General features: G+C 61.1%; 3 protein-coding genes across 3 annotated transcripts in view; 2 read left to right on the top strand and 1 right to left on the bottom strand.

The window, feature by feature from the left end:
• The window catches only part of JMJD6 (jumonji domain containing 6, arginine demethylase and lysine hydroxylase), a 151,015-nt gene extending 145,220 nt beyond the window's left edge, over positions 1–5,795 (top strand). Inside the window, exon 7 of the mRNA XM_056115654.1 lies at positions 5,786–5,795. The gene's annotated coding sequence lies outside the window, so the exon portion shown is untranslated. The remainder of the gene's footprint in view (positions 1–5,785) is intronic.
• RHBDF2 (rhomboid 5 homolog 2) lies at positions 1,484–10,567 on the top strand. Its single transcript, XM_056115663.1, has 18 exons — positions 1,484–1,614; positions 2,900–3,076; positions 3,378–3,499; positions 4,019–4,214; positions 4,302–4,490; positions 4,950–5,078; positions 5,321–5,439; positions 5,542–5,736; positions 6,779–6,890; positions 7,061–7,135; positions 7,211–7,372; positions 7,705–7,814; positions 7,910–7,973; positions 8,576–8,670; positions 8,765–8,840; positions 8,920–9,020; positions 9,164–9,317; positions 10,100–10,567. Exons 2-18 carry the CDS (start codon positions 2,930–2,932, stop codon positions 10,517–10,519), a joined length of 2,466 nt encoding a protein of 821 aa, XP_055971638.1. The 5' UTR covers positions 1,484–1,614; positions 2,900–2,929; the 3' UTR covers positions 10,520–10,567.
• Positions 10,568–11,767: 1,200 nt separating this feature from the next.
• On the bottom strand, positions 11,768–13,078 carry AANAT (aralkylamine N-acetyltransferase). The gene is made up of 3 exons (XM_056115358.1): positions 12,955–13,078; positions 12,592–12,746; positions 11,768–12,070 (listed from the first exon to the last, which is right to left on the bottom strand). Exons 1-3 carry the CDS (start codon positions 13,076–13,078, stop codon positions 11,768–11,770), a joined length of 582 nt encoding a protein of 193 aa, XP_055971333.1.
• Between the last annotated feature and the right edge of the window lie 13,761 nt (positions 13,079–26,839).

Here is a 26,839-nt window from a genome sequence, read left to right as displayed (position 1 = left end):
CATAGAACCACTGAAGGGCAAACTGCCTGTGGAGCGGGCGGAGAGCATGTCCATGGGGCTAGATTTCTGCCAAGTCCCATGAGACGGCAGGTGGGTTCTGCCGGGGGTAACCAAGAAGGCTTCCTGGAAGAGGCGACCTTCTCCTTCTTGAAAAGTCAGCATTGGCTGGGCAGGAGCCGCAGCAAGCGTGGCTGCAGGGAGAGGTGACAGCCTGTTTCCAGGAGGCTCTGCCTGCCAGGTGACCTCACCTGAGCGCCCACACACTCACTCGCTAGGGCCAGTCTCCCAGCGCGATGCCCGCCCGATGCCCTCGCACTGCGCCCAGGCCCCAAAGGAGGCTGGGGGGGGGGGGGGAGGAACTTTCCGTGTGGGGCCCCCGGGGAGGCTGTTGTCTTGGAACCGCTCCCACACGCCACGGCAAGGCATCCTGCCTGGCTGCCGTCTGCCTGGGGCGTGGGGTCACGGCCCAGACCCCAAAGATGCAGGAAGTGGGGCCAGAGAGACAGGGCGGCGCCCAGGGCACTTGCCTGGCACACAGTGACTCAGGTTCGACCCCCGGCACCCATAGGGTCCTGCGCCCACCAGGAGTGTCCCAGAGCAGAGCCAGCAGGAAGCCCCAAGCGCTGCCCGCTGTGGCCCTGCACGTGGCTGACCCGGGTTCCATCCCCAACATTCCAGACGGTCCCCTGCGCGGCACCGGGACTGTTTCCTGAGTGCAGAGCCAGGAGTAAGCCCTGAACACTCCCGGGCGTGGCCCTGAACCAGAAAGAACAGACAGACAGTCAACAGTTCCTGGGCTCCTGAGTGAAGTGGTTTCTAGCAAACTGGTGTCGAAACAGGAAAACCAGGACCAGCTCGCCGCGGCTTCTGTCCTGGTGCAGGGCAGGTGCGGTTTGGGTTTTCGGTTTGAATATTTGGATCTGGTGTTTTTCGTTTTTTTTTTTTTTTTCTTTAACCCTGGGCTAAAGCCTGGACTCATCCCCCTCCCCCCACCATCAGTGTACTTCAGGGGGGCGGGGAACCTTCCACGTACGTTTGCCTTGCTGACCCAGGTTCGATCCTCGGCATCCCATATGGTCCCCTAAGCGACACCAGGAGTAATTCCTGAGTGCAGAGCCAGGAGTGAGCCTGGAACATGGCTGGGTGTGGGCACAAATTAAAAAAAAAAAAGGAAAGGGGCAAAGCGATAGTACAGCGGGTAGAGGACTTGCCTTACACACAGCCGACCCAGGTTTGATTACCAGAATCCCATAGAGTCCCCCAAGCCCTGCCAGGAGTGATCCCTGAGCGCAGAACCAGGAACAAGTCCTGCGTGACCCAAAAATGCTGCCCAAACAATTTTTTTTTTTAAGAGGAAACCCAAACTACAGATGAGAAAATAGGTCTGGAAGAGGAAGCCCCAAGCCCGCAGGCCTGCCACAGCGTCCTTCCCTCTCTCTAGGCTGTGGCCAGGCTGGGCGCGGGAGCATGTCCGTCTGTCCTTCCGTACTGACTCACCATCCACCTGCTGTGCCAGTAGAGGCCTAATGCCAGAGGTCTGTCCGGAGGGAGGCACCGGACATGCTCTGAAGACCCCCTAAGAACCCCCTGAACAGTGCCAGGCTCACATCTACAGTAAGTGCTGACGGGGTTCAGGGTGCATCCCGGAACAGGGTCGAGAGAGGGGGTGGTGCTTTGCGGGGCCGGGTCGGATGGCGGCAGCTCCCGTCCTGGGAGCCAGAGGGGCCGCCCACCCAGTGGTCCAGGGCTGGCCTCAGGCATGGCCACACCCTGGGGCAGCTGTTGAGGGTCACTGGGGGCCCCTTTGCATCATGGGGACCGGGAGCCAGTCCTGGGGTGTCATCAGGGCCACCAGTGCAGGAGCTGGATGGAGGGGCCTGACACACGTGGAGGGGTGGGTGGCAGTGCTTGGTGGCCTATTCCCGACCCCGAGACAGTGCCCGCTTGCCGGGCCCGAGGGGGAAGGAGTCCCTGGGTCTGGGAACATGGGTGAGAAGCAGGCTGAGGAAGTCGGAAGAGGAAATGGCCGCAAGTTCACCGTCCGGGTCCCGGGACAGAAGGGGGCTGCAGAAGGAGCCTGACGTGGGGGTGGGCAGTGGGATTCCTGCTGTATGGAGCTGGCCAGAGCTGCTCCCTGGGACCTGGGTGTCTAGGTCTGTGGGTGTGGACACGGGCCAGTGACCACACGGCCCTGCCCACTCTCAGTTTCGACCCCTGGAGATGGTTTTGCAGGAGAACCCGCAGCCACAGCGTCCCGCAGATGAGTGCCCAGAACCTCCTTTCTTCCCCAAGATGGAACCGTTTTTTCCTCTTAATGAGGAAAGTGCTGCCAGGGGTTGGTTCATTGCCTGAGAAAGGGGAAGCAGGCGCGCGGGCCGGACCCTCACCCATCCCAACTGCTGGGCCTCCCATCTGAACTGATCACTGTCTTGTTCTTTCACTTTGGGCCACACCCAGCTGTGCTTAGGGTTTGCCGCTGGCTCTGTGCTCAGGGCTCACTCTTGGCTCAGTGCTCAGGGTTCACTCCCGGCTCTGTGCTCAGGGATGACTCCTGGCTCTGTGCTCAGGGATGACTCCTGGCTCTGTGCTCAGGGATCACTCCTGGCTCTGTGCTCAGGGTTCACTCTCAGCTCTATGCTCAGGGATTACCCCTGGCTTTGTACTCAGGGCTGACTCCTGGCTCTGTGCTCAGGGCTGACTCCCGGCTCTGTGCTCAGGGCTCACTCGTGGTAGGGCTCCGGGGAGCCTTTGTATTGCCGGGGATGGAACCTGGGTTGGCCGTACGCAAGCCCAGGGCCCCTGCTGTCCGGTGGCACCCGCCCTCCCAGCATTAGGTCTGAGCCGACGCGGTGCAGGTCCGCCAGCTGCGGCCCACCCTGGCCAGGCTTCCGTGTCTCAGCCCTTGCAGCTGCCCAGCCTCCTGCCTGCCATGGCCTCCGGTGACAAGAATGGCGACGGCGTCTGTGCGTCCAGCAGCCGCCTGCAGAGCCGGAAGCCCCCCAACTTGTCCATCACCATCCCCCCACCCGAGCCCCTGGCCCCCAGCGAGCAGACCAGCACGCTCACACTGCTGCAGGTGGGCCCCAAGCCGCCACGCCACAGGGTCCCCCAGCCCTGTCCTCCCACTGGGACCGTGACAGAGGCCGGCCCTGTCCCCCGCCCAGCCCCCGCCGGGCTCCCTAAAGGGCTCATTGACCGGGGCTGGGAGCCGGGGGCGGGGGTCTGTAGGCTCAGACAGAGGGAGCACTGTTGTTGCTGCCCACTCACCCCGGTCTGGAACATTCTGAAACCTGCACCTCAGCCGCAAAAGGGTCAGGGGCACCCCCGGGGAGCCGCCTCAGACACCTGCCGGGACCCACCTTCCGCCCCTCCCCCAGAGGCCCAGGAATCCCGCCTACCTGAAGAGCGTCAGCCTGCAGGAGCCCCGGCCATGGCAGGACAGCCAGGACAAGCGGCCGGGCCTGAAGCGCCAGGCCTCGCTGTCCCAGAGCATCCGCAAGTGAGCCGCGCCCAGCACCCCCGCCCGGCACCCCCCTCCGGCACCCCACGCCCACCCAGACTCCCTGCCCGGGCATCCTCACCCCAGCATCTCCGCCCAGGCCCCCTCATCCCTGGGACCCTCCCACCCTCGCGAGCTCCCTGGACCCTCCAGGCCCCCAGCACCCCTGCTCTGAGGCCGCTGCACCCAGGCACCCCTGGGCCCCCATGTCCCAGTGGACGTGCACGGGGAGGGGCTCTGACTGCCGAGTAAGGTTGGGTGTCAAGACTTCCGCATGAGACATCAGTGTGGATGGTGGGGGGGGGGTTCAGGGGTCCCTCCAGGCATTCCCCAAAGCCCACCGGCTCAGCTCCACTGCTGCCCGCTGATCCCCGGGTTCCAGCGCCCCACTCTGTCCCCATCCACACCGACACCGGCCCTGTCCACCCCCCCACACACACCATCCCCTCACAACCCCTTCCCTGTCCCTCCCCCTCCCCCATCCCTTCCCCTCTCCCTCCCATCCCCTCACCTTCGCAGGGGCACGGCGCAGTGGTTCGGGGTGAGTGGCGATGGCGAGTGGCGGCGCCAGCACTGGCAGCGCCGCAGCCTGCACCACTGCAGCGTGCGCTATGGGCGCCTCAAGGCCTCATGCCAGCGGGACCTGGAGCTGCCCAGCCAGGAGGCGCTGTCCTTCCAGGGCACCGAGTCGCCCCGGCCCTGCAAGCTGCCCAAGGTGGGTGCATGGAGGAGGGTACGGTGGTGGCGAGTCCCCCGCAGTCCCCCCCGCCATGCCCTGCTCACCACTTGCCTGTCCACCCAGATTGTGGACCCGCTGGCCCGGGGCCGGGCCTTCCGCCACCCTGACGAGGTGGACCGGCCCCACGCGCCACCCACACCTGGGGTGCTGTCGCTCACCTCCTTCACCAGCGTGCGCTCTGGACACCTGCCCCGGCGCAAGAGACTGTCGGTGGCCCACATGAGCCTGCAGGCCGCGGCCGCCCTGCTCAAGGTGAGGCGCCCTGGGCAGAGCCTGGGGATGCTGGGGGCTCGGCGGGGGGGCAGGGCAGGGCCTGGTGGGTCCCCTTTGGGGGCTCCAAGCAGGGCCTGGCCAGGAGAGGAGCAGGTCTCAGGAAGGCGCTGGCAGAAAGGCCCCCACAAGGCAGGAGGAAGCTGCTTCTCCAGGCGGGGCAGCAGGACGCCGCAGGGAACAGTAAGGGACAGCAAGAAGCCACATTCGCAGCCTGGGGGGAACGGCCAGAGTAGGGAGCAGCAGGCAGTGAGATGGGGTGGGTGTGAGTCAGCGATTGGGCGAGATCTGGGGGTGCTATTCAGGAGACCAGCGTGGGGGCCCCTGCGGCTTCCAGCCAGGCGGGAGGACACTGCCTGGCTGGGACCCACGTGCACCCCGCTGATGCGGGCCTGAGGCGTGGGGGTGCCCGACGGGCTCTGGCCTCCTTGCCTCTCGCAGGGACGCTCGGTGCTGGAGGCCGCTAGCCAGCGGTGCCCAGCGGTCAAGCGCAGCTTTGCCTACCCCAGCTTCCTGGAGGAGGACGCGGTCGACGGGGCGGATACCTTCGACTCCTCCTTCTTCAGCAAGGCAAGTGTGGGCCAGGAGGGGCTGCCTCACGGTTCTGCCCGCAGCTGGGGGGGTTGTCGGGCTGGGTCTGGGTGCGTGGGGGTGGGAACGTGGGGTGGGACGGGTGCGTGGGGGTGGGGACACGGGGTGGGAGGGGATACGCCTTCCGCACAGCCCAGCCCTTTCTGCTCGGGGCCACCTGCGTCCCATCCGCGCCCGGGCCCGCCTCGTGGGCTCAGGCTGCCTGCTGTCCCCCTCCGCAGGAGGAAATGAGCTCCATGCCTGACGACGTGTTTGAGTCCCCCCCACTCTCGGCCAGCTACTTCCGGGCTGTCCCGCGCTCGGCTCCCCCGCTGACCCCCGACGGCGTGCAGGTCCCCCTGTGAGTTCTGGGGTCAGGTGGGGGGCAGTGCCCTGTCCCCCTCCCAGGGTGTGTGGGATACCCCAGGGGGGCATCCGGCTGAGCGCCCCGCCCCATCCCCAGGAAGGAGTCCGGCCGAGCCGCCATCCCCGCTGCCCGCCGCGGCAAGCGCCTGGCCGCCCGGGTCAAGTACTTCGCCTTCGCCCGCAAGCGGCGGCACTACGGCCTGGGTGTGGTGGGCGGCTGGCTGAACCGCTCCTACCGCCGCAGCATCAGCAGCACCGTGCAGCGGCAGCTCGAGAGCTTCGACAGTCACCGGTGAGCCTCCCAGCCACGCACGCATGCATGCAGGCCATGCCTCATCCAGCACGCACGCGGGCCACGGCCCATCCAGCAAGCACGTATGCAGGCCACGCCCCATCCATGCATGCATGCATGCAGGCCTCCCCCATCCATACACACACGCATGCACGCAGGCCGTGCCCCATCCAGCACACACGCGGGCCACGCCCCATACAGCAGACATGCACGCGGGCCATGCCCCATCCACACATGCATGCATGCATGCATACCTCTTCTCCCCCACACACATGTATGCATGCACGCAGGACATACCCTTATTCACGCAGGCACGCATGCAGGCCTGCCTCATCCACGCTCACATGCACACTTGCTTCCATGCACCACACCTCACCTATCCATGCTTGCGGACACAGAAGCACACACTCCTACACTCACAGCCCCCCAGGCATGCACACACAGCTCCCTACCCGCACACACACATAATCTTCCCTGCACATACACAGCCCTTCCACCCCTGAAACACTCAACCCTGGGGAAGGGTTCTCTGGTGCCCCCTTCCTCCTCCCCTTTCTGCGGTCCTGGGGTCTCAGCCTGGTTTCCAGACAGTCGCTTACCCACAGAAGTTAGGGGTCGTCACTCGGGCCCTGGAGCAGGGCTGCAACCGGGGTGAGGGGTCGCCGGGAAAGGATCGGAGCTAGAGTCTTGGGGGCCGAGTCTCACAGTGGTTCGGTTGGCTGGACCCCAAGGACGAAGTGTAATGAGGGGTGGAGCAGACCCCAGTTTGACCCTTGGCACCAAGATGGTCCCTGAGCACTGCCGGAGTAGCCCCTGAACACCCTGGAGTAGCCCAAACAGCTCCCTGAAATAAAAGGGGTGCCAGTGGCCCCAAGAAAACACCCTGGGGCAGAATGCAGGGAGACCTCAGAGTGTCGCCACTGGGGAAACGTGTCTCGAGGCCCTCGGGCAGCTGCGGCTCCCTCACCCCAGGAGCCAGAGGCAAGATGAGACTCGGGCAGCCAGTGGGAAGCCGGACCCACTGACCCGACCATGTCCACAGGCCCTACTTCACCTACTGGCTGACCTTCGTGCACATCATCGTCACGCTGCTGGTGATGTGCACATATGGGGTGGCACCCGTCGGCTTTGCCCAGCATGTGACCTCCCAGCTGGTAAGGCCAGGGGGCTCCCCACACACCCACAAGTACAGGGTGCAGGGTGGGGACAGGGGACTCCCTCTTCCAGCAACAGCCAGGCCCAAGGGAGAGGGCACCCAGCTTTCCCGTCAGCTCCTTCCTGGGTTCTAGCCAGGGACCGGGACCCCTTCCTGTCTCGGCCCCAGGTGCTCAGGAACAAAGGCGTGTATGAGAGCGTGAAGTACATCCAGCAGGAGAACTTCTGGATCGGCCCTAGCTCGGTGAGCACAAAGCCCTGGTCCGCTGCCTCTCGGGCAGAGAGGGGGACTGTCCCTGAGCCTGCTCTTCTCGCCTAGATTGACCTCATCCACCTGGGAGCCAAATTCTCGCCCTGCATCCGGAAGGACCGGCAGATCGAGCAGCTGGTCCGGCGGGAGCAGGAGCAGGAGAGGGAGTCGGGCTGCTGCGTGCAGAACGACCGTTCGGGCTGCATCCAGACCCAGCGCCAAGACTGCTCGGTGCGCTGCCTCCTGGGGGGCTTGTGCCCACCTTGCAGGCCCCGCCCCTCAGACGAGGCCCCGCCTCCAGCCCCACCCTTCAGACTAGGCCCCACCTCATCTACTACACCCACTTGCCCAGCTCCCCAGCCTCACCCATTCCTCCTTCTCTGCCCCAACCCGCCCTCCCACACCCACACCCCAGCCCGGACCCAGAGGCCCCCAGACTAGGGTGTCTGGCTGCTTAGCCAGGGTCCAGAAGAACCTGTGAGTGTGTCTGAGGGTGTGTTTGGTGGCCCCTGGCCCCTCAGTGAGCTGTGTTCTAGCTGTGACCAGCCCCCCTGGTTCTGCAGGAGACTCTGGCCACTTTTGTCAAGTGGCAGGATGACACTGGGCCACCCATGGACAAGTCTGACCGGGGCCCAAGGCGGACCTCAGGGGCCGTGTGCCAGCAGGACCCCAGGTGGGCAGGGGCTGAGGCCCTCCTGCAGGGTGGCGGGTGGGGGCAGCAGGTGGGAGGGAGGGGCACCCCCTTCTCTGTCTCCTGATGTTTTCCAGAACCTGTGAGGAGCCGGCCTCCAGCGGGGCCCACATCTGGCCTGATGACATCACCAAGTGGCCGGTGAGTGTCTGAGGGTGTCGGGGTGAGTGAGGGTGTCGGGGTGTCTGAGGGTGTTGGGGTGTGTCAGGGTGTCGAGGTGAGTATGTCTGAGGGTGTGAGGATGTCAGGATGTGTCTGAGGGTGTTGGGGTGAGTGTCGAGGGTGTCGGGGTGAGTGTATCTGAGAGTGTCAGTGAGCATCAGGGTAACTGTGTGTGGTGGTGTCAGGAGAGTATGTGGGGTTGAGTGTACAGGACGGCTGTTGGAGTGTGTTGAGATGAGGGTATCTGTACTGGGTGAGTGTATTGTGGTATGTTGGGGTGGGTGTATCTGTATCAGGATGTGTTGGTGTGAGTATATCAGGGCGTGTTGGGGGAATGTGTGTGTGTGTGTGTGTGTGTGTGCGCGCGCGCGCGCGCGCACATGTGTGATGTGTGAGCGTGTTGGGGTGAGTGGGTGTGTCGGGGAAGTGTGTGGAGTCTCTGTGAGTGTGTCAGAGTGAGGGAGTGTTTCGGGTGTGCTGGGGGTGTGGAGTCTGTGTGTGTGAGCGTGTCAGGGTGAGGGAATACGTGGGGCTGTGGGGGGGCAGGCAGAGTGCCTGGCTGCAGCCCCCGTCTTGCACAGATCTGCACGGAGCAGGCCCGCAGTAACAAGTCGGGTTTCCTACACATGGACTGCCAGATCCGCGGCCGCCCCTGCTGCATCGGCACCAAGGGCAGGTGAGCCCCGAGTCCCCCCCCCCCCGCCCCAGGGATGAGCAGGACAGTGGGCAGGGCTCGGGGTCCTGATGTACCCCCTGCCTGCCACCCGCAGCTGTGAGATCACCACGCGCGAGTACTGCGAATTCATGCACGGCTACTTCCATGAGGAAGCCACGCTCTGCTCCCAGGTGAGTTGGCGAGGGCCTCTGTGCCCCATCCGCACCCGCTCCCTTTGCCAGTAGGGGCCCAACTGTCCCCATCCCCCAGGTGCACTGCCTGGACAAGGTCTGCGGCCTGCTGCCCTTCCTCAACCCCGAGGTCCCGGACCAGTTCTACCGCCTCTGGCTGTCGCTGTTCCTTCATGCTGGGTAAGAGGCCCGCCTGCCCCCAACCTGGTGCACCCCCAGCCAGGCCTGGTGAGAGTCCCGCCTGCCCTGGCACTGGGCACAGCCTGGCACACCCCCGGCAGGGGGCAGGCCCAGGGGAAAGGCGAACGCCATGTCTCTGCCAGCGTGGTGCACTGCCTGGTGTCCGTGGTCTTCCAAATGACCATCCTGCGGGACCTGGAGAAGCTGGCTGGCTGGCACCGCATCTCCATCATCTTCGTGCTCAGCGGCATCACGGGCAACCTGGCCAGCGCCATCTTCCTCCCGTACCGGGCAGAGGTAGGTCTGGACATGTGGCTGCAGCTCATGGCCCCGGGCTGGCCCCACAGGCAGTCTGAGGGCTTCCAGATCTGTCTCTTTGTACCAGGGCAAGGAGTGGGGGTCCTCCTGAAATGTGCCCAGATGTCTTGAGGGAGATTTTCCTGTCCCCACCCGCACCCTGTGCCTCACTCTCTTTGCTTTGGCTCCTGGGCCTCAGGGCGCCTCTCCTGGCAACTCTTAGCGACAGGGTCAGACCATTTTGTGATTCATCTCAACAAGATTGGGGGCCACCTAGGCAACCCCATCAGTGCCTGGGGAACAGCTGGTGCTGGGGACTGGATTCCTGGATGCCTTGCATCCCTCATTGAACTAGCCGCCTGGCCCCCTCACTCAGCTCTGGGTGTTTGTTTCTTGGGCCGCACCCAGCAGTGCTCAGGGCTTACTCCTGGCAGCACTCGGGACCATATGGGATGCCGAGGATCAAACCAGAGTTCACTGGTGCCTGGCAAGCACCCTACCCACTGTGCTATTGCCCTGGCATCTGAGCGTTGTTTTTTTGTGAGCATATCACTGCCTGCACCAGAGATACAGGCCAAGCCCAGTGGGCCAGTGCAGGCAGCAGATTCGAGGCCCCGGGTCCACACCAGCCTGCAGACATACGTTAGCTCAGGGGCCGACACGAGCCAGTTTCGTGAGCTGGTTGGCTGGCACCAAGCTGGCTTGGGGGGGCTTCGGGGAGGATGGCCCCCATTCCTCGCGACCAGCGCAGCCTGGCAGCACCTGCCCCTGTGCCCCTGCAGGTGGGCCCGGCCGGCTCCCAGTTCGGCCTGCTCGCCTGCCTCTTCGTGGAGCTCTTCCAGAGCTGGCAGCTGCTGGAGCGACCCTGGAAGGCCTTCCTGAACCTGTCGGCCATCATGCTCTTCCTCTTCATCTGCGGCCTGCTGCCCTGGATCGACAACATCGCCCACATCTTCGGCTTCCTCAGCGGCCTGCTGCTGGCCTTCGCCTTCCTGCCCTACATCACCTTCGGCACCAGCGACAAGTACCGCAAGCGGGCCCTCATCCTGGTGTCCCTGCTGGTCTTCGCCGGCCTCTTCGCCTCGCTCGTGATCTGGCTCTACGTCTACCCCATCAACTGGCCCTGGATCGAGCACCTCACCTGCTTCCCCTTCACCAGCCGCTTCTGCGAGAAGTACGAGCTGGACCAGGCGCTGCACTGAGCCGCCCCGACCCAGAAGAACCACTCAGAGCCGAAGGCCCCGCCCCATCGGAAGGTCCCGCCCATCAAAAGGCCCCGCCCCTACCAGAAGGTCCCGCCCATCAAAAGCCCCCGCCCCTACCGGAAGGTCCCGCCCATCAAAAGACCCCGCCCCTACCGGAAGGTCCCGCCCAGAGCCGGAAGCTGTGTCCAGCCTCGCACCTTCACTCCTGACTGCCGGTGGGCCCAGGCTCAGGAATATCTACCTGGCTGGGCAGCCAGACCTGGACTTCCTGTCTGTATCGGGACGCCCCCTGGGGCACTTTCTTCCTGGTCAGGGTCCCCGGGCTGCTGCTACTGCTGTGTCCTTTCCCACGAGCGTGGGGATGGGGGGCTTCCAGCCCAGCTCCCCCTCCTGACCTGCCTTTCCTCTCTGCCCGTGGGGCTCTGCATTTGCCAGTGGCCTGTGTAGGTGCCCGTCGGGCAGCTGGCCTCTGTGGCCATGGCCGTAGCCCTGGTTGTGGCTGGGAGTGAGCCAGCCAGGCCATAGGCACGGCTTTCCCTGTACCTGGTGGACGGAGGCTGCCCTGACCTCCTCTCCCGTCAGTGTTTGCCCTGACTGCAGGGCCAGCCAACCCCCACCTCAACCTCATTCAGCCCAGGTGGGCATGGGGATCCCCACATCATGTCCAGGGGTAAAAAAGGGAGGCCCTTTTTTTTTAAATATATATATTTCTATGATCACCTACTTTTTTTTTTTAAAGTAAAGCTAACTTTGTATGGATAATGTCTCAAATGTATTAAAAGATACTTTTTCAAAGCATCGTTGGACCTGAGGCTATGTAGGTGAAGAAGGCTGGGCCTCTACTGGAGGTACAGGTGAGTGAAGGCTGGGCCTCTACTGGGGGGTGGGTAGTGAATTTCAGGGGATTTGGTTGGGCTGGATCCAGGTTAGGGTTCTCCCGAGGCCAATCCTTAGACCCCTGGGTTCTCGGAGTGCCTAGCCGAGCCAGGGTTGGGGTCCTTCCCCCTCCGAACTAGGCTCCCATCACCCTCTGGGGAGTCTCGGGTAGTCTGTTTGCGGACAGGGGGCGAGTGGGGGGCGGCTGGGTGAGCAGATGCCCCTGGGGCCGACTCGCTCTTGATTGCAGGGAGGGCGGGAAGGGGGCCCACGGAGATGCCCAGGTCCCCGCCCCCTCCCACTGAAGTTCCAGGCCAGGGTGTTGGGGCCCCGGAATACAGGATCCGACCGCGGCCAGGCCGAGGCGGCTCAGCAGCCGCTGTTCCTGCGCACGGACGCGTGGCCGCGCAGCGAGCACCCGAGCTCGGTGAAGGCCAGCGCGCCGGCAGCCGCGGCGCAGGGGCCCAGGCGGCGGAAGCCGCAGCGCTCGTAGAAGGGCACGAGGGGCGCCTGGCACATGAGCGCGGCGCGGCGCACGGCCAGGCCGCCCAGGTGCTGCAGGTAGCGCCAGAGCAGCGCGGGGCCCTTGCCCTGCTGGCGGAAGGTGCGGCGCACAGCCAGAACGTGCAGGTGGGCGGTGCGGCCCCCCGGCCGGTGCGCGGTCAGCGACTCCTGGGGGCAGAGGGCGCGTTGTCACTCAGAGCTGCCGGTGGGTGTCCCCGCCCGTGGGAGCCCCAGTGCCCCAGAGACCCACAAGCACTGTGATCTTAGGGGATCCTCCCAAGAGGACTCGGGGCGGGCTCACCCCTGCAGACTTCCAGCCAAGCAGCGTGCCCGCGGAGCGCTGGGGACCACCAGGCTCACACCCATCAGTGCTGGGAAGGCCAGAGGGGGCTAGAGGCGGGCCCTAACTCCTGCACCATCTCCTCCCCACACCGGGTGATGCCCGGGACTCCTGGCTCTGTGCTCAGAAAAATCATTTGTAAGGGAGTTTAGGGGACCGTAAGTGGTGCCAGGAACTGAATCCGGGTCACCTGCGTGCAAGGCCAGCGCCCTCTCCGTCGTGCTCTCTCGGCCCAGGCACTACACAGTTCTCCCGCCTTGGGAGAGGTCCCAGTGTGTCTCTGCGTTGATGGGTCCCAGGGCTGGAGCTCTCCCTCCATGGCCTTCCCGGGGCAGGGCAGCTGCCTCACCTGCGTGAGCCTCTCCTCGTCCCACAGCGAGCCGATGATAAAGGCCACGAGGCAGCCCTCCTGGAACCAGCCGAGGGACAGCTCCGGACACAGGGTGAGGAAGTGGCGAATGGTGTCTGGGTCCAAGGGGCACAGGCCCGAGACGGAGACAAAAGCTGCAGGGGGTGGTTCTGTGGTCACCGTACCACAGACACGTGCCACGGATCCACCGGCTGTCACAGGCAGACCACCTGGGAGACCACCCAGCCCGGAAAGCAGGGGTGCCTGTCCCCCCCGCCCCCGGCTTTCCCTCCCGTGCCCCTGCACGCATGCCCGTGCCCACTGCAAGGCTCTGGCCGCTCAGCGGGAGTTAGGTGTGCCCACCTTCCTGCTCGATCTCGAACACGCAGGCAGCATCCTGGGGTGTGAGGCAGCGAAATTCGCTGGCGGGGAGCGTGTGGCGCCGCTGGGGGCTCGGGAACTCCAAAGCAGTCCCGGGCATTGACATCCTGGCCTCAGGAGCCACCGAGGGGGCCCAGGACCTGTGTGCGGGGATCCGGCTGGAGGGCGGAGGCAGGGAAACCCCACTGCCTCTGTGTGTGTGTGTGTGTGTGCGCGCGCGCGCGCGCGCACGCGTGCACGCACGGCACTGGCACTGGGGATCGAACCCAGGGCCTCACAGACGCAAGGCGAGTGTGGTTTGGGGAGCAGACAAGGCGGTGCTCAAAGGACCACATGGGGTGCCAGAGTCGGGGTCGGACCCAAGTCAGCTACCTACAAGACAAGCGCCTCACTGCTGGACTACCTCTCTGGCGCAGATTATTTTTGTTTTATTTGGGGGCCACACCCAGCAGTGCTCGGGCTTCCTCCTGGCTCTGCGCTCCGGGGCCAGTCCTGATGGGGCTCGGGGACCGTATGGGGTGCCCCAGGCATTGAGCCTGGCTGTTTTTTTGTCCGACCAAATTTTTGTTGTGTTGTTCAGGGGTCGCCCCTGGCTCTGCTCTTAGGAATTACTCCTGGCTCAGGGGCTCAGACGGGATGCTCGCGATTGAACCCAGATTGGCCAGATGCCAGGCAAATGCCCTCCCCGCTGAACTGGCGCTCCCGCCCCTTGTACTACCAGATTCGCTTTTAGGTGTTTGTGAGGCTGGAGGGGGGACAGGGGCACATTCCCAGAGGAGCTGCAGGACCACAGCGACCCACAAGGCGCCTGCCTCCCTGAGGCCCCAATGCCCTTAGCCTGCCTGCACTCTCAGGTGGGGGCAGGTGGGGGGCATCGCCTGCCCCTGGCTTATTGCAGGTCGCTGGCCTCACCCTGTGCCCCTTTTGGTCTTCCCTGGCACCCCACGATGCCAGGATTGAACCTGCGGCGTTGAATGCCAAGCATGTGCTCAGGCCCCCAGAGTTGGTCCCAACTCTGGTTTGCAGTTCTTAGGGGAGACACTCCCTACTTAAAAAAAAAAAAAACCTGGAGGGGCGGGCTGGAGGGATAATACAATAGGGAAGGCACTTGCCTTGCATGTGACCAACCCTGGTTAGATCCCGGCATCCTATAGGGCCCCCCACAGCCAGGAGTGATCCCTGAGTGCAGAGCCAGGAATAAGCCCAAGTGCAGCTGGGTGTGGCTCCAAACCCAAACAAACAAAAAAAAACAACACCACACACACCCACCTCCAAAAGCACCTAGAAGGCCAGAGAGATCCTGCAGTGGGAGCTGGTTCTGCGCTTGGCCAGCTGGGCTCAATTCCCAGCAAGCCATGTGGGTCTTGAACCCCACCAGGAAGGATTCCTGAGCTCAGAGTCAGCCCTGAGCACCACTAGCTGTGGCGCAAGATAACAAAATTAACCCAGTCCTACCCCATTTTTTTTTCGCGGGGAGAGAGGGAGTCACACCCAGCGATGCTCAGGGGTTCCTCCTGGCTCTGCACTCAGGAATCACTCCTGGCAGTGCTGGGGGCAACCATATGGGATGCCGGGAACCAAGTCCGTCCAGACACATGCAAGGCAAACGCCCTCCCTGCTGTTCTATTGCTCTGGCCCGTCTTGCTCCTTTTCTACTTCTCCTTGCTCACCCCCTTTCACCTGCCCCCCCCCCATTGCTGCCACCCAGAGGCCCCGTCCCTGAAGGCTGAGTCCCACTTACCGGGATGGGAGGAAGACCCCTGGTGCCCACTGCAGTGCAGGTCACTCGATTGGGAGGATTGGGAGGTTCTGGGCGTCACTGGGCACGTGACCGACTCAGTTCTGATCCTCTGCCCGGCCCTGGAGCGGGCTCCATGCTGGGCCTGCTGGCTGAGGCCAAGCGCTCCAGGCCAGGAGGGGATTACACGGCCAGGGGTGGGCTGGGGTTTGGGGCTGAGCAGGCTAATCGCCTGGAGTCCGGCTCTAATCCCCCTCTGTGCCCGCTCCCTGGCTAGGGCAGGCACTGAGCCTCCGGGGAAGCCCCCCAAGGGTCGTGTCCCCCTGCCTCACTAAAGCTCTGAGCTGGGAGCATCTCACGACAGGCCTGTCTGCGGGCCCCTCAGCCCACCCGTGAGGACCAGCCCGTCTTACAGAGAAGGTTCCAGAATGAGGTTCCCCAAGGTCAGCCTGCCCCCCGGGGCCTCAGCAAGTCGCGGGAGCCGGAGAGACTGTGCCAGGTGTCCAGGGGGCCATGTCACTTCTCCACGGCGCTCCTGCTGCCTCGCACGCGGCCTCAGTCTCCCTGCACAGCTGAGAGTAGGGCCCACGCCTAAGACAGGCAGGGGGGTTCGGGGGGTCTGTGCGGTGGGGTGTAAACCCTACCCAGAGCCCCCCCCAAGTGACCTGAGGAGAGCCGTGAACCCCCAGCCCCCTCCCCCATCACATCCTCCATCCTGGCCATCCGTCGGCCACCCGGCGGAGCAGATCATGGCCACAGCAGCCAGGTCCATCCTATAAGTGGGTGGACAAGGAGAGGGTCATGCTGAGTGCAATGAGTCAGGAGGAAGGGGGATAGATATGGAATGACTGCATTCATTTGTGGGATATAAAAAAATATATAGTAGAAGACTAGTATTGAAGGCCAGGGAAAGCCGGGGCTAGGAGGACTGGTCAATGGTTGGAACCAGTCACGAGTGGGTGTGGGGCAGAGGGTGGGTAAAACAGAAGGGACCAGGATGACAATAATAGCTGGGAATGATCACGCAGGACAAGAATCAGGTGTTAAAAGTAGGTAAAGAGATATACACACTAACTTTCAGTATCTTTTTTTTTAACCTTTTTTTTTTTGCCTGCTTTTTTTTTGGGGGGGGGTCACACCTGGCGATGCACAGGGGTTACTCCTGGCTCTGCACTCAGGAATTACCCCTGGTGATGCTCAGGGGACCGTATGGGATGCTGGGGATCAAACCAGTGTCGGCCGCATGCAAGGCAAATGCCCTACCCGCTGTGCTATCACTCTAACCCCACCTTTCAGTATCTTATTGCAGACTGTAGCACTGTCCTCCTGTTGTTCGATTTGCTCGAGTGGTCGCCAGTAACGTCTCCATTGTGACACTTGTTACTGTTTTTGACATATCGGATAGGCCAGGAAGAGCTTGTCAGGCTCTGCTGTGTGGATGGGATATTCATGGTAGCTTGCCGGGCTCTCTGAGAGGGATGGAGGAATCGAACCCAGGTCGGCCTCGTGCAAGGCAAACACCCTACCTGCTGTGCTCTCTGGCCCTTACTGCAGACGACAATGCCCAAAAGGAGAGAGACAGACAGACAGACAGAGACAGAAGAAAAGTGCCTGTCATAGAAGCAGGCTAGAGAGGGGTTGATGGGAGGGAAATTGGGGACACTGGTGCTGGGAACTGTACACTGGGGGAGGGACAAGTGTTGGAGCACTGTAAGACTGAAACCTAATCATAAATAGCTTTGTAAGGGTCCAACTCACAGTGATGCAAAAAAAACTCTTGCAAAAAAAAAGTCCCGGGGCCAGAGATAGTAGTACAGCGAGTAGGTCGGGTGTTTGCCTGGCACGTGGCCCAAACTGAGTTCAATCCCCAGCATCCCATATGGTCTCCTGAGCACTGCCAGGTGTGCCCCCCTCCCCCCGCAAAAAAGAGAATCCTCCTTCACAGGACCAGAGCAATAGTGCACATACTGACCTGGCTTTGATGGCTGGCATTCCATATGATCCTTCAAACCCCACCAGGAATGATCCCTGAACACAGAGTCAGAGTCTTCCCTGAGCACTGCCGGGTGAGGGGGTTCGCAGCCCTTTGTTTTGGCTCTGGGGTGGCTAGAAACCACTCACCGTACCAGGAATCGCCTCCAGCAGGGCTGCTGGGTTCTGCTCGCTCATGTGGGGGCACCAGGACTCAGACCCTTGCCCTGAGACCCGGGGAGGGCTCTGAGCAGCTAGGGCTCCTCTGTGCCCACCCCTCTCAGTGTTAGCGGCTCAGGACGGGGGTCGCAGGCCCCGGCGAGTGGACCCGGCTTTAAGAGGTGCTGGCCAGGCTCTCGGGGACTCTGACCTGGAGTGTGGGTACCCCAGGGAAGTGTGGTGGGTGAGTCTGAGGCCCATCTTAGCCCTCACACTGTCCTGTTCTGCCAAGTGGTCAGTCTCCAACCGCTCCACGTCTGCACCATGGGCTGAGTTCAGCGAGTGTCTGTCTGAGGCCCAGAGTGAGCCTGGGGGGTCAGGTCCTTACCCTGCACCCGCTGACCCCAGCTCAAACCTGGCACCTCCCAGGTGCCCCCTAGCCCTGCCAGGAGTGATCTCTAACAGAGCCAGCATAGCCCCCCAGCACTGCCATGGCTGGCCCCCCACCATAGCGACAAAGGAATCAGGAGAATGGAGGCCAGGGAAGGACTTGGGGGCACTGGGGGTCGCGCTGGGGGATAGAATGGATACAGGCTGGAAATGCAAGGGGTGACCCAGCCTCAGGACACGACGCCCCTCGCCCCCCTTTAGCGGCCCCTCTTGAGTTCTCCTGATGCCCTCCAGGCCCCACCTCAACCCCCCCACACCCGTCTCCCCAGCTGCCTTCCCCCAGGCCCCGGGGGGGGGGGGGCACTCAGCAGAGCCCAAATTCACCTCATCCCAGGACCACATAAACAAATTCCCACCTTCCTCTCTGGACTAAACAGAAGAGCTCAGGGGCTGGAGCAATAGCACAGCGGTAGGGCGTTTTGCCTTGCATCAGCCAACCCGGGTTCGATTCCCAGCATCCCATATGGTCCCCTGAGCACTGCCAGGGGTGATTCCTGAGTGCAGAGCCAGGAGTAACCTCTGTGCATCGCTGGGTGTGACCCAAAAAGCAAAATAAATAAATAAATAAATAAACCGAAGAGCTCAGGCTTGGCCTTCCAGCCCTGGAGGGGAGGAGATGTGCCCGGGACCTTAGCTGGGGGGATCCTGAAAAGGCCTTCCTCTGCCCTGTGGCTCTCTGGCGCCTCCTGGTGGCCAGTCCCAAGGTGGGGCACTGTAGGCTCAGTCTCTGGACCCACAGCCACGTGGGGGGCAACGGCCCTCTCCTTTCTTTCGAAGAGGCAGGATGTAGCTGCCTACCCGCTGGGGGTCCCCCACAGGATTGAGGGGGAGGATTCATGGGCGGGGAGGGGTCAAGGGGAAAGAGTTTGGAAACCCTGTGCTCCAGGGCACCCCGAGGAGTGACACCCCTGCCCCCTCCGTTCTGCCCTGCCCTGGGGCCCAGACACTCACACACATGGTCTCAGGGGCTGGTCAAGCTGAGCCCAGGCACAGTTTTCTCCAGCAAATGGAGCGGCGGCCAGCAGCGGCGGGAGAGGCTGATGCACTTGGGCCCTTCCCCAAGAGGGCACGGGGGCCTCAGCCCCCACCTCTAGGGCTTGTGATGCACAAGCATGCTTTCGGGACTGTCTGGGCCCCCCTTGGTGCCATGCAGGGTCTTCTGAACCAGCTTGCAGGGAGCAGGAACCCCCCCACCCCCGCCTGTTCTCCCTCCTTCCAGACTTTGGTCCAGCCCTTCACTTCACGGCTGCAGTTCCAGCGCCTGGCCTGATGCAGGGAGGGCCGGGCAGAGCCTTAGGGTGGAAGCTTTGTTTGGGATTTTTGTGTTTTTGGTGACACCCTGCAGTGCTCAGGGCTGACTCCTGGCTCTGTGCTCAGGGGAGCATATGGGGTGCTGAGGATTAAACCTGGGTCAGCCACATGTGGGGCAAGAGCCTTCCCTGACAATTGCTCTCTTGCTCTCTCTCTCTCTCACTGGCCCCTGATTCTTCTTTTTGTTGTTTTTGCCTCATACCAGGCAGGTCTCAGGGCTCAGTGCTCAAGGGGTTGCTTCTGGCGGTGCTGGGGGTTCAAGCTGCGTCTCCTTCAGACAAGTGCTTACTCCAGTCTTTTGAGTCTGTCCCTCGGCCCTAATGGCACAGTTTTATTAAGAGGCTTTAAGGGGCCGGAGTGATAGCACAGCGGGTAGGGCATTTGCCTTGCATGCAGCTGACCAGGGTTTGATCCCCGGCATCCCATATGGTCCCCTGAGCACCACCAGGAGTAATTCTTGAGTGCAGAGCCAGGAGTAACCCCTGGGCATCGCCGGGTGTGACCCAAAAAGGAAAAGAAAAAAGAGACTTTATGGGCCAGAGTCATAGCACAGCGGGGAGAGTTGTATTTGCCTTGTGTGTGGCTGCCCCTGGTTCGATCCTGGCATCCCATCTGATCCCCCAAGTGATTCCTGAGTACAGAGTCAGGCATGAGCCCTGAACATTGCCAGGTGCAACCCAAAAAGCCAAAAAAAAAAAAAGGCAAAACAAGACAAACAAACAGAGGCTTTGTCTAGGAGAGCCCAATCTTTTGTTTTCTATTAACTTTTTCATTTGTTTGGCTTTTGGGCCAGGGCTTGCCCCAGTGTCTGATCCACTCTAATCCCAGCACCTCAGCGGACCCCCATGCATCTCCCGTGTGGCATCCTGTTTCTCCCAGAGGGCATCAATCCCCGAGGGACTGGCTCTTTCCTCAGGAGGAGTCTGAGTCCCGTGGGGGCTCCTCTCCAGAAGGCTGTGTGGGGTCAGTCCCCACCCTCATTTGTCTTGGAAGTGTCCAGGGGTTACTCCTGGCTCAGTGCCTGGGGGTGCTTTCATGCTCAGGGGACCCGCTGGTGCCAGGGATGGACCCCAGTTTGCCCAAATGCTAAGGTGTGCTCAGCCCTTTGGATGTCTGGCTTTTGCCAGACCAACGTGCGCGTGCGCGCGCACGCACACACAAACACACACGCACACACACACACACACTCTTGTTTGGTGTTTAACATCTATCATAGTACAGTTTCCCCAAGAACTTTCCAGACCCTTCTAGAATAAAGCAGCAAGGAGCTCCACCTCCTGGAAAAAGAAGGGCCCTGCAGTTCCCTGAGCTGGGGAGCCCGGTCACTTCATTTCGGAGGAAGCTCCTGGAGTCCATGAGCGACATTAAACTTTCCAGGGATCACAGGAAAACAGTGTGGATAGGTGAACTTGGCTGATTAGGTTTGGGTTTGGGGCGACATCCATGGGTCTCAAGGCTTATCCTGGCTCTGCGCTCAGGGACCATTCCATGTGGGGGCTCTAGGGACCACATGGGGTGCTGGGGATCAAACCTGGGTCAGTGTGTGCAGGAAAGCATCATATCCACTGGACTGTCTCTCCAACAAATAACTTAGTTTAAGAATATCTTCTCGGGCTGGAGCAATAGCACAGCGGGTAGGGCGTTTGCCTTGCACGCGGCCAACCCGGATTTGATTCCCAGCATCCCATATGGTCCCCTGAGCACTGCCAGGGGTAGTTCCTGAGTACAGAGCCAGGAGTAGCCCCTGGGCATCGCTGGATGTGACCCCCCCCCAAAAAAAAAGAATATCTTCTTTATGGAGGGTAATTTTGTTCCAATAGCTGATAAATCCTTAACGAGATCTTTATAGTCTCCCTGCATAGCTCTGCAAGCTCTAGCGCGAATTTTCCATGGGCCACCTGTGTGCCACCAGCCCAGTCACCTTCCCAGAGCCCCAAAGGTGAGTGGGCTGCAGCTGCTGCCCTTGGCTGCCTCGCTCTATGGCCCAGAGGTTCATGCAAGAGCAAGTGTGTATGTGTGTGTGTGGGGGGGGGGGTACTGTCGGTATGGGCACACACAGATGCATGCGTGTGCATAGGTGGGCAATGTGTGAGCATGCACATACATACATGTATATGTGTATATGCATGTCTGTACACATATATACACACATTTGTGCAGGTGGGAGAATGCACACAGGTGGGTATTTGTGTGAGTGTGTGTGCACATGTGTGCAGGAATGTATGTGTATGCACACGCATTGAGTTTGTCCTTGTATGTGGGTGCAGGAGGGAGAGGGAACACGGGACTGTGTGTGTGTGTGTGTGTGCGCGCGCGCGCACAGGGCAGAGTGTGAGTCTGTGTGTGCTGGGAGACTGCTTGTGTCAGTGCTTGTGTATGGCACATGAATGCTTCTTTCATGAACCGGACTGGGGGATGCTGAGAGCTGAGGTAATGGAAAGGCTGGAGGTGCCCCAGGGAGCCACTGTTGGCAGATCCTCGGGTTTCGGGAGAGGGACGCTGGTTTTTGTGGTTTTATTTTTTGCTTTTTGGGTCACACCCAGCGATGCTCAGGGGTTCCTCCTGGCTTTGCACTCGAGAATCACACAGTGGGTAGGGCATTTGCCTTGCACGTGGTTGACCCGGGTTCGATTCCCAGCATCCCATAGGGTCCCCTGAGCACCGCCAGGAGTAATTCCTGAGTGCAGAGCCAGGAGTAATCCCTGAGCATTGTCGGGTGTGACCCAAAAAGAAAAAAAAAGAAAAGAAGAACCACTCCTGGTGGTGCTCGAACCTGGGTCGCATGCAAGGCAAACACCCTCCCCACTCCCCACTATACTACTGCCCCACCTCCAGGGGACTGATTTCGTTCATCAGCAGAAGCCTTGGGGCAGCTGTGAGGTCCACCCTGAGCCGGGTGACTGCTGGAGGCCCCAGGGACAAGGCCCCTTCCCTCAGGTGCACACGGGCCTGCAGGGGAGACGGGTGCAAACAGATGACCGGGACAGCGGGTCACGGGCACGGTCACCAGGTGCTCCAGGCAATGGGGGAGGGCTGGCACTCGGGTGGTGGGTGGTCCAGAGCTAAGGAGCCTGCTTGGGGTCTTGCGTGGTGGACAAATGAAAGGAAAATACCCCGCAGAGGCTGGGGTGGGTACAGGGCTGAGACATCCGTTGCCCATGACTGGCTCCAGTTTGAATCCTGGCACTCCCTGAGCCCAGGGTCGGGCGTAAGCCCCGAGCATTGCCAGTGTGGCCCCAAGCCCCTCCCCCCCAAACCAGCAAAACAAGTGTTTAGTACAGCGCGGAGGGTGTTTGCTTTGAGTAGGGCCAACTCAGGTTTGATCCCCGGCGTGGCCCCCCAAAAACCAAAAACAGGTGTTGCAGATGCCTAAGAGATAGTGCAGGGGGTCAGGCCTCACATGCAGCAGACCCTGTTTTGTACCTGGTAGTGCATGCTCCCCCTCCCTCGACCCCAAGAATGACCCCTGAGCTCCACAGGTGGGGCCTAAAATTCCCCCAAGTTAAATAAAACAACCAAACCTGGGGGGAGTATGGGTGGGCTGGAGCGCTAGGAGAGCAGGTAGGACGTCCGTCTTGCACATAACCAAGCCAGGTGTGATTCCCAGCACCCCCCAGGGACCCCTGGGCCCGGCAGGTGTGACCCCTGAGAGCAGAGGCAGGATTGAGCTCTGAGCACTGCTGGGTGTGCTACAAAAACAGCTGCAGATGGGGCCACGGGTTGGTGCCTGCCCTGCCAGAGAAGCCAGGAGGGAGCGGCAGGAAGGCGGAGCGGGAGGGTGCCGGGCCCAGGAGAGAGCCGGAGGGTGCCAGGCCCCAGGCGGGGCGGCGGAGCTCTGAAGGTCCATGCTCATGATCCCTGTTGTCCCTGTGCACACCAACAGCGGTCGAGGACTCAGCGAGGTGGGCGCAGACCAGGGCAGCGGAAGGTGGACCCCGCCAGACCCGTGCTCAGTCTCACAGCCGGGGGGTGGAGGGGATAGTGCTTCTAGGACAAGGTCGGACAGCAGGGGTCAGCGGGGGCAAGGCTGGAACCCAGATTTCACACCAGAACTCGCCCGCCCGCTTCCCCGTGGACCTGGCCCTTGAGGGCAGCTGTGTCCCGGCAGATGACAGGGCAGGGAAGGGTGCTCGGGGCCAGGAAGTGGCCCTGAGCTCTGCCCAGCAGAAGGCGCCATGGGGCCATTTGGGAGCTGGTGGGGAGGGAGGTGGCCCAGCAGATGGGACCCTTGTTCTGGCAGAGGTGGGGTGCAGAGGGGGAAGCCGCCTGTCCTGGGTCCTCTCTGCCGTCCCTGCAGGGCTACTCCAGGGCACAGGCTGGTCCAGGGCTGTGCTCAAGGCAGTTCAAGCTGTGCCCATGCCCAACTGGCCAGGCCGCTCTGGGTCTGTCCCCTACTGCTTTGGGGCAGCCTGGGACACATCCTGGATCCCTCCCCAGCGGGCCCCTCCCCTCCACTCAAGGGGGAAGAGCAGGAGCCCCTGCCCCTGCCCTCTTTCCTTGCAAAGCCCAGGTCTCTCTCTCTCTCTCTCTCTCTCTCTCTCTCTCTCACTTTGTCTCCGTCTTTCTGTCTCTGTCTCTCTCTTTTTCTCTGTCTGTCTCCCTGTCTGTCTCTGTCTCTGTCTCTCTCTTTTCTCTCTATCTTCTCTGTCTCTCTCTGTCTGTCTCTCCCTGTGTCTGTTTCTGTCTCTCTGTCTTTCCGTCTCTTGTCTCCTTTTTCTCTCTGTCTGTCTCTGTCTCTCTGTCTGTCTCTGTCTGTCTCTGTCTGTCTCTGTCTCTCTCTCTTTTTCTGTCTCTTTGTCTGTCTGTCTCTCTGTCTCTGGCTACTGGCTCTGCTCAGGGGTCCCTTGCAGGGGCTGGGGAATTCCTCCATCCTTCCGGGCATTAAACCCGGGTGAGATGCCTGCGGAGCAAACGGCTTTCCCACTCTGTCATCTTATCTCTACGGCCCTGAAGCCCCAGTTCTGCAGCTGCCCCAGAGCCGCCAAGCACCCACCCCGGAATGGGAGGAGCCCATGCACCCCTCTAGGTTTGCTCCATGGGGGGGGAGGTGACAAGGCTAAGTGGGGGTGCTCCCTTGGGGTGCATTTCCGGGCCTGGCGAGGTGACCCTGTGGTCAGATAAGATAGTCCCTGGGCCGCGTCTGCTTCCCGGAGATCAGCGACTGCACCCGTCTGCCCAGGAGGGGGTGCGGCCGCTGTGTGCTGGCGTTTGTAAATAAGCCAACGTGTCCAGAGGGGATCCTGACCGGCTACCCAGGAAGGGCCGGTGTTGGGGCCACGAGGTGGGGTTCTGCATTGGGGGATGGAGGTGGCTGTGGCTTTTGGTTGTTTTTTTGTGCCACATCCGGCTGTCTCCGGGCTGACTCCTGGCTCTGTGCTCATGATCACTCAAGGCAGGGCTCAGAGGACCATTGGGGGATCAAACCCGGGTCAGTCACATGCAAGATGAGCGAGCGCTTTCCCCTCTGTCCTACCTCTCTGGCCCCCATTTTATCTTCGTTGCTTTTTACTTTTTTGCTTTTTGGGTCACACCCAGTGATGCTCAGGGGTTCCTCCTGGTTCTGCACTCAGGAATTACTCCTGGCGGTGCTCGGGGGACCATATGGGATGCTGGGTATCGAATCCAGGTCAGCTGCGTGCAAGGCAAATGCCCTGCCTACCGTGCTATTGCTCCAGCCCCATCCCCATTTTGTTTTCATGCAACAACAATGGAAACCTAAGTGGGCGAGAGCGCTCACGGGACTGGAGCGTGTGCCAGGCACACACGGGGCCCAGGGTTAGGTCTCTGACACTGCATGAACTCCTGAGCACTGCAGGGTGGAGCACTGCTGGAGAGCCTCTCTACACAAACAAGAGAACCTGAGAATTTTTATTTATTTTTATTTATTTTTGCTTTTTGGGTCACACCCGGCGATGCACAGGGGTTACTCCTGGCTTTGCACTCAGGAGCCACTCCTGGCAGTGCTCAGGGGACCACATGGGATGCTAGGAATCAAACCCGGCTCGGCCGCGTGCAAGGCAAACGCCTTACCTGCTGTGCTATCTTTCCAGTCCCAAACCTGAGAATCTTTAAACGGAGCAGGCGCTCCTGTGCCGTTCACCCCACTTGCCAGCGGAGGCTCTGGGTTTGCAGGGGAGGAGAGGACGGATCCCCCAGCCTGTAAGGCAGGAGGCACCCATACACTGCCCTGCCTCGGCTCTGATCAAAAGCTGGCACAGGGCCAGGTTTCTGCCACCCTCCGATTTGTATTGGTTTGGAGGCCACACCCATCAGTGCTCAGGACTTACTCCTGACTCTGTGCTCAGGGATCACTCCTGGCGGTGCTGGGGGGGACTGTATGTGGTTCTGGGGTCTGAACCGTGGTCGGCCGCGTGCAAGACCAGCACCTTCTCCGCTGTCCTGTGCTCCGGGCCTGATGCCTTTTGAGATGGATCAGCACTAAGTGTCACAGGCACCAGCGTCACTGCAACTATACCACAAGGGTCTGTGTGTCCGGCAGGAATTTGGTGGGGGAGACGCATCTACAGGGCCCTCGGGTCTTGAGAGAGAGGATCAGAGGCCAGATGACCAGAGTCAGCAGAAAATTTACCTGAGGGAAGAAAGGCAGTTTAGGGCTTGGAGCGGTAGCACAGCGGGGAGGGCACTTAACATGTGGCAGACCCAGGTTCAATCCCCAGCATCCCACATGGTGAATGAGGAGCCAAGAATGACCCCCGAGCATGCCTGGGTGTGGCCCAAAAACTAAAAAACAAAAATGAGAGAAAGAAAGAAAGGCAGGGAGCTGGGACACAGGGTCCCTTAAGTAGCCCCTTTTCTTTTTTCTTTTTGGGTCACCCAGCGATGCTCAGGGGTTACTCCTGGTTCTGCACTCAGGAATTACTCTTAGCGGTGCTTGGGGAACCATATGGGATGCTGGGAATCGAATCCGGGTCAGCTGCATACAAGGCAAACAAACGCCCTATCTACTGTACTATCGCTATAGCTCTGGCTCCAAGTAGACCCTTTCTTTCTTTTTTTTTTTCTTTTTGGGTCACAACCGGCAATGCACAGGGGTTACTTCTGGTTCTGCTCTCAGAAATTACTCCTGGCAGTGCTCAGGAGACCATCTGGGATGCCGGGGATTGAACCCAGGTCAGCTGCGTGCAAGGCAAACGCCCCACCTGCTGTGCTACTGCTCCAGCCCCAGCAGACCCTTTTCTTAATGGATCCTTAAGTGTCCTCTGCTCCTGGGAAGTGTTGGAAACCATCTCTTTATATTCTTTTCTGCTAGGAAGATGGGTGAGCACTGCATCGGGATTAGGACATGCAGGGTGGGAGGGGAAGGGCCTGGGAGGGGCAGGGTGCCTGGGAAGTCTCTCCCGCATCTGGGTCTATCGGGGTACGGCTGGGTGCAGATTCAGGGCCCGGCCCGGCCCCATTCTGGGGAACGTTTCTCTGGGACTCTTTCTTTTAGTCTTTCCTTGCCTACTTCCTATCCCATGGAGCTCTGTCATTGCCCCTTCTTGGAGCATCTGAAATCTAAGCTCTCAGTTCTTGTGCTGGGTGGTTCCTCTGGGGAAGAGGGGTAGCTTCCCAGGGTGGCACAGTGCCCCATGAAAGAAGGAGCCTGTCTCCTCACCTCCTTGCTCCCAGGCCTGGGAAGGCGGAGATGGCCAATCATTGCGAAGCACTTAGTAAGAGTCCCTGGCATTATGTCACAGCTCAATAAATGGGAGCTATTCTTAGCCACTCTTACAAGAAGCTGCAGGATAATCGTGGTGCATCTTCCTGGAGGGCCTGGCTCGCCGCACAGCAGTGATAAGAGAGGAAAGGGCATCCTTTGTACAGGAAAACAAACTCACGCATTAGTTGCGAGCCAACACGCGCTGATTTTACACATCTAAGACCAGGGCGCCTGGGCAGGGAGGCGGCCCACCCCTTCAGTCCAGGGACACGAGAAGTAGCGAAACCTCTGCACTTGGGACCACGAACCCTGGGCTCAGCTGGGCTCTGCCGTGACTGTCCCCTGACCTTAGACACGAAGTTCATGTGTCCTGGCTGCTCATTGGTAGAATGGGGTGAACACCCCCTTCCCTGGCTGGGGCTGGTGCTGCCAACGCCTCAGGCATCAGGGGTCAGGGGCTGCCTCAGCAGGCACCATGGGTGGGACCAAAGGCCTTGACGTCCTGAGCCAGGCCCAGAGGGACAGTGGCCTTGGTGCAGAGACTCAAGGGGTGGAGGTGGGAATGGCGGTCGGGG

This window comes from Sorex fumeus, unplaced genomic scaffold, assembly GCF_029834395.1.
Source record: "Sorex fumeus unplaced genomic scaffold, SorFum_2.1 ptg000029l, whole genome shotgun sequence".
Lineage (NCBI taxonomy): Eukaryota > Metazoa > Chordata > Mammalia > Eulipotyphla > Soricidae > Sorex > Sorex fumeus.
The sequence above is the reverse complement of the archived record's forward strand: the minus strand, read 5'-3'. Positions and strand labels throughout refer to the sequence as shown.